This window comes from Vicia villosa, unplaced genomic scaffold (genome assembly GCF_029867415.1).
Source record: "Vicia villosa cultivar HV-30 ecotype Madison, WI unplaced genomic scaffold, Vvil1.0 ctg.004306F_1_1, whole genome shotgun sequence".
NCBI lineage: Eukaryota > Viridiplantae > Streptophyta > Magnoliopsida > Fabales > Fabaceae > Vicia > Vicia villosa.
In genome coordinates this window covers 27,440-33,439 of record NW_026706408.1, presented here as the reverse complement: position 1 = coordinate 33,439, position 6,000 = coordinate 27,440, and the positions used below count along the sequence as shown (strand labels likewise).

General features: G+C 33.5%; 1 protein-coding gene across 1 annotated transcript; it reads right to left on the bottom strand.

Annotated features, from left to right (window-relative positions):
* Positions 1 to 243: 243 nt before the first annotated feature.
* Positions 244 to 2,135, bottom strand: LOC131641942 (cytochrome P450 94A2-like). The gene has a single exon (XM_058912238.1). The coding sequence runs from the start codon at positions 2,077 to 2,079 to the stop codon at positions 544 to 546; it is 1,536 nt and encodes a 511-aa protein (XP_058768221.1). The 5' UTR covers positions 2,080 to 2,135; the 3' UTR covers positions 244 to 543.
* Between the last annotated feature and the right edge of the window lie 3,865 nt (positions 2,136 to 6,000).

Sequence of the window (6,000 nt, the reverse complement as noted above, 5' to 3'; positions counted from 1 at the left end):
TCTCTTTACCCTTCGTTTTTAAATCATCAAACATTTCAATTATTCACATTCAAATAATGGAGTGCTCTTAGACTTAGAGAGAGGAGTATGTCGGTTTTTGTTCCTCAATTGAAAAAGTAAGAGTTTCCACGACATCACCCCCTCCCCTTCAATATCATTACAATTTTAACATCATAAAAAGGAACATTTTAGGTATACTGTCCAAACTCATCATGAATTACTAGTATTTTTTTGAAAGGCAAAAGTAAAACGGATCCATTGAAATTGGCATAATAGATGCCATTAACCAGTACAAACTGATGCTGCAGAAACAGCACAAATACACCAGTAACAAAGAAACAATCCTATGCAGAACTAAAGATACAAACAAAAATAGAGTAGAACAACAGCAACAGCCAATACATAATGGTCACAGGCTACACCAAAATAGCAGATCAGATCAGCAAACCAGAATCAGAGTAAAGCCAGAACCACTCCTAATACTACACCACCTTATTATTTTGGGAAACTCTTATTTTGGTTACAATCACAGCGCTATTCTTTTCATTCACTTGCATGGCAACGCTTCTCAACCCTAATCGGAAAGCCACCTTTCATTATCGAGGTAAGGTTCACACCAAACTCCGGCTCAACCCCTTCGGCCATCGCCGGAACCACCCTAAACTCCCTCAGAACTCCAGCAACCACCCTCTTCATTTGCAAGAACGCCATTTCCTTCCCTAAACACACCCTTGGCCCAGCCTGAAAAACCGGATAAGCATAAGGATCCATCCCAACAAAGCTCAACTTCCCATCCTCATCCCGACGCAACCACCTCTCTGGTCGAAACTCAGCCCAATCCGGTCCCCATATTTTCTCAGACCTTCCCATAGCATATACATGATACATCACTCTCCACCCTTTCTTTATTACAGTCCCATCTGGCAAAACATCGTCGTAAGCTGCTTCTTTGGGATCCAATGGAACCGGAGGATACAACCTCATACTCTCGCACAGCGCCGCGTGAGTATAAACCATATCCTTCACCTCATCGAAACTAACTGATTCCGATTTTGCAGTAATCTCTTTGAGAATCTCATTCTCAACGTCACTATGCTTAGAAAGTAACCAAAAGAACCATGTGAGTGCTGCAGAAGTTGTATCTCTACCAGCAAGAATAAAGCTTATTACAATATCAGTAACAAAAGCTTCGTCAGAATGTCCAGAACTTAAAAAACGCGATAAAATATCCAATGATTCCAAAGTTGCTTTTTCTTTAAGCTCTTTTTTCTTATCCCTAACAATTTTAGTGGCGAGTCCTCTTACTTCAGCGACGGCTTCTTTCAGCCGTCGTTCCGAGCCGATGTTTAGGATTCTCTTCACTTTCCATATCAATGGAGTCAAGACATTCACCCTCTCGATACTGATTCTCGAGCTATCGTCAAAGGCTTTTGCAAACGGGGTTTCTGGAAGAGAAGGGAGGAGATACTCTGGATCATATCCAAATGCGATTATGCAGATGTTGTCGAATGCAAAACGTTGTAGGATATCTTGAAAATTAGAGAGGATTGTTTTGTTGTTGTAAGCTTCGGAAAGAATAGGGAGAAGACGATCGGCAAGTTCCACGTCAACTACGGTTTCAATGAATTTGCGGAGAGATTTAGTGTTGAATTCATGGCTGGAGATTTGTCGTTGAATCTTCCAGGTTTCACCGTCGGCGTTGAAAATTCCATCGCCAAGAAATTCGAATAGAGTTTGGTGAAATTTGGGACCTTTGTTGTAGCAAGGAAAGTTGGTTTTGAGAATGTGTTGAACCACCGCGGGGTTTGCTGTGAAAACCATGCGGTAACCGAAGGCTTGACGGGATACGAAGGTTGAGGAAGGGATTGTTTGGAGAATGTCGGAGGTCCATTGCACGCGCCGGTGGAAATTGGCTGCAAAAGAAAACGCGGAACCAACAATAGGGTAAGCTTTGGGAATGGCGGTGGCGGTGGATGAGGGAGTTTTTGGGAATTTTGATAATCTAAATTTGGCTAAGAATATGAACCAAACTAGAGTTGCAGAAAAAAGTAACAAAGGAACCAAAGTTTCAAATTCCATCTTCAAGGTTGCTATCACAGGAAGAAAATATTGAGATTGTTTATATTGCTTTTCTTATTCCCTAGTAGCTATATATAGACTAACTAAATTAAGTTCAATTAATTCATAAAACATTATTTATAATAATTATTTAAGGTAGTATTAAATTTTATTTTAATAGTAATAATAATAACTATATATTTGCTGTTGAGATGCAGGTAAAAGTGATTTTTGTTCTAGAAACTCATACTAACTAATGATTATATTCTGTTACAGGAATGGAATGATATTAGTTTTGAAATTCAACCACTAAGTTATTAACATAATCAAACTCTGTTTTTTCTAGAAGTTTATGTTTTTCTTTGCTAAGGAAAAGAACAGCATTAAAGTGACTCCTATGATAATCATTTTCGATTAAGAGTATTACTGTATTTTATTTATGTTATAACTATTTCTATAAGGTGAATTATTAAACTTCCATAACAAAGATAAGTGAAATTGTTTTTCTCTGTCTTCTAGAAACTCATTTATAGAAACTAGTAGTATTTATTTATTTTTTTTTGATAGAAAACAATTTCATTCATTAGATAAAAAAGAGAGAGTACAAACATAAAGAAATAAAATGTGTTAGGGCATTTCCCATCAACACATTGACAACATCACTAATAATTAAGACTAACAAGCTATGGACATTACAAAGCTTTGAGAGAATAGAAACCAAAAGGAAGGTACCAAACCAAAACTTTAATCCAATCAACCAAGCAAAGTTCTTCCACAAGAGACATGTGAGTTTTGGAACTCCAATCTTTAAATCTATCCAATTACGGATCATATCTTTAGCTTTGACACTAGCTTTATCACGCTCAAATCGATTATTCGGGTTCACAATATTGATTAATCTCACCACTTGTGAATGAAACAATTGTTGACTGAAAAAAGGAGTTTGATTTACCACATCCCTAGTAAGATTCTTACTCCAAAACACATTTCCTCCGTCCAAGCTTCTTTGAGGCATTTCATCAAATACCTTGAGCACAAACTTAAAACAACCTAAATCTAATAATAACACACCCAACAAAACAAACCAAACAAGAAAAAATAGAACACACAACAAAACAAGTACAATAAAATAAACTATTACATGAAAACACACACATAAAATCCGGGCTTCCTTATCTTCCGGCGGTGGCGGCTCCGGTGGGGGTCGTTTTCCATGTCGATACCACTCTAGGCCATTGGTTGGTGGAGGTGATTTTAGAGTTGCAAACAGTTGATGGTTGATGGTGAAGAGGAGGAGGAGCTTGATGGAGGTTGGAGGAAGAAGCATGTATGGATCTAACATGAGTGAGGGTTTCAAAGGAATGAAAAGAGAGGAGGGAAAACTTACAATGGGAGAGAAACCTCCATTGAAGAGGAGATGACCACCATAATGGTGGTGAATAACTTCCATGAAAGAGGAGGAACCCCTACAAGAGGGGAGGTGACACCCATCAAAAGAGGGGAACATAGAAAACCCTAAGTTTAGAGAGAAGGGAGAACTTCTCTCTCTAAACATTTCCAATTGACTAATATGGAAACATTATCTTTAGTTAGTAGTATTTATTAAGTTTAGAGTGAAATATAAACAAAAATATATGTAAAAAGTTAGAAATGTATATTTGATCATAAATTATGTTTAAATTCTTAAATATTATCTGTTTATAAATCTTTCTTCTAGAAGATATTAGTTTTCAAATTGAACCAACATTGTGAGGTATTAAAACTCTGATTTGTTTTAAAAGCTTCTTTTTTATTTTATTTGAATGACTTATTTAAAAATAAAATTCAAAATTCATCCTCTTTCTACACTTATTTTTCGTTCACCAGTATTATAACTAACACGGTTAGTTATTACTTATTAGTGTAAGTTAGGCTAGTTAATATTCATTTAGGTGTTTGTTGTAACATTCATATATTTTATATAATAAATTTATTTTTTAATAAGTTTATTATTTATTTACAATTGGGTTTGATCATTTATATATCATTATATTGTGATTATTTATTATAGAAATAATTATTTTAATAAATTAATAATATTAAAATTAATCTTAATTATGTATGTACTTAGGTAATTTTATAGATTTAATAAATTTAATAAATTTAATACTTGATAATATTATATTTGTGTTTACCTTTGAATTTGATAAACTTCGTTAATCTCTTCTTATAGGTTACTTACAAGATCGACCGGAGAATCTCAAAACAGTGTTTTGGTTTTCAAGAGTTTTTTTTGTGAGAAATCCTTTGATTCTATGATAACGTCGACACGACGTCTGACACGTTCAGGATTTGATAGAGGTATTTTCACTAACGAAATCAAACCAACAAGAATTTTTTTTAATAGGCAATAAATATCATTAAAGAGAGTATAAGGGATACTCTAAACCGCTACAAACACAACAAAAAACTTCTACTTCCTAAAACAAAGGAGAGGTAGAGTATTTCAATAATAAAAATTACAAGGGTCGGCCTTTTTACTAAAACATCATAGCCACTTCCACGACCTTCACACGATAGCCGACACACAATCCTCAAACCAACAAGAATAAAGAGAGGCGTTCGACACGCTTGATCGACAAATAATAGTTTTGTAAAAAATGTTTGGTGAAAATCAAACCAACTAAAGAAAGAGAACGACAGGAATTCAAATGCATGACATAACATTAAAATTTGCAGAAAGATAGATGGTTCAAACATACATAGCCTTTGCTTGACTCATTTTGCTCTTTCGCTTGGGTACTCTTAGTGTGTAGCGTGTAGGCGTTTGTAAATTGTGAACCTCTTAAACTATATACAAAGTTCTTTATTTATAGTGTATAAAAATAACTATTTCATAGAGGTTATCAACTCTGCGTTCTTCCATGTATCCTTCAACCCACGACTTCACGTTCTCCACTCAATCGTTTTCTTGCAAAAAATGATCTCTTGCGTGATACAAGTTGTTTTATTTAAATCTTATAGGCTTTTACCCACGTGTGGGCCTTTTGGTCTTTCTTAGACCCAATAAACAATTTAAACCTTATCAGCTTTTAGTCAACCAAACAGAGTTCGACTTAAGATTTTGTCTTCAAAACTTACTCTCTTCTAAATCTATCTTTTGGCTAGATTTTCGAAAGTAGTTGAAAATCCTTACCAACAATTTGTTTTTTATATTTTAATAATTTTGTAAACATGATAGAATTTTAATATGAATATTTAATATTAATATTTTAATTAAAAATGAATAAAATAAATAAGTAGATGTGTATATAATTTAGTGTAATAAAGTTACTAAATAATGGACCAAGTCATGAGTTAAATAACTAACAAAAAAAAAAATCAACCTATTTCTCAAAAAAAAAACATGTTACAGTACGTGTAATTTAGCAACTTCTCCTCCGCCATCATCAACAGTAACGGCAAATGCATAGAGGAATGAAAATTCTGTTCTGGTGTTAAATTAGCGGTGCAAAAAAGTTTCTTCGATTTGTCTCAAATTTCAATATGTTATTTCTATTGATTATTAAATTAAATATTTCTATTTATTTAAAAAAAAAAAATTCTTTTACCTTATTTAAATTATCGTTTTCTTAATTTGATTAGTGTCGTGTTATGTTCGTGTTTTTCTCACTGTAACTAGGGTCGACCCAATATATATAGAGACCTAAAGCGAAGTATGAATATATCTAATATAAATTTTTCTTTTTCAAAAAAATAATAAATAAAATATTTTAATTCTATTTTTAGATTCTTAAAACCCTTTTTATTGCGCATAAAAATATAAATGATAATTTTTATTTAAATTTAACTTTTTTTGAAGAAGAAGTTAAAAGATATATTACGATCGCACAAAACTTGCTTCAAGTACAAGGCATACTTGAAAGACTACAAAACGTTATTACAACACCAATCTCCAAAGAT

Bases quoted from the DNA above. Each gene is read 5' to 3' on its own strand.
- LOC131641942 (XM_058912238.1), bottom strand. From the start codon at position 2,079: ATGGAATTTGAAACTTTGGTTCCTTTGTTACTTTTTTCTGCAACTCTA.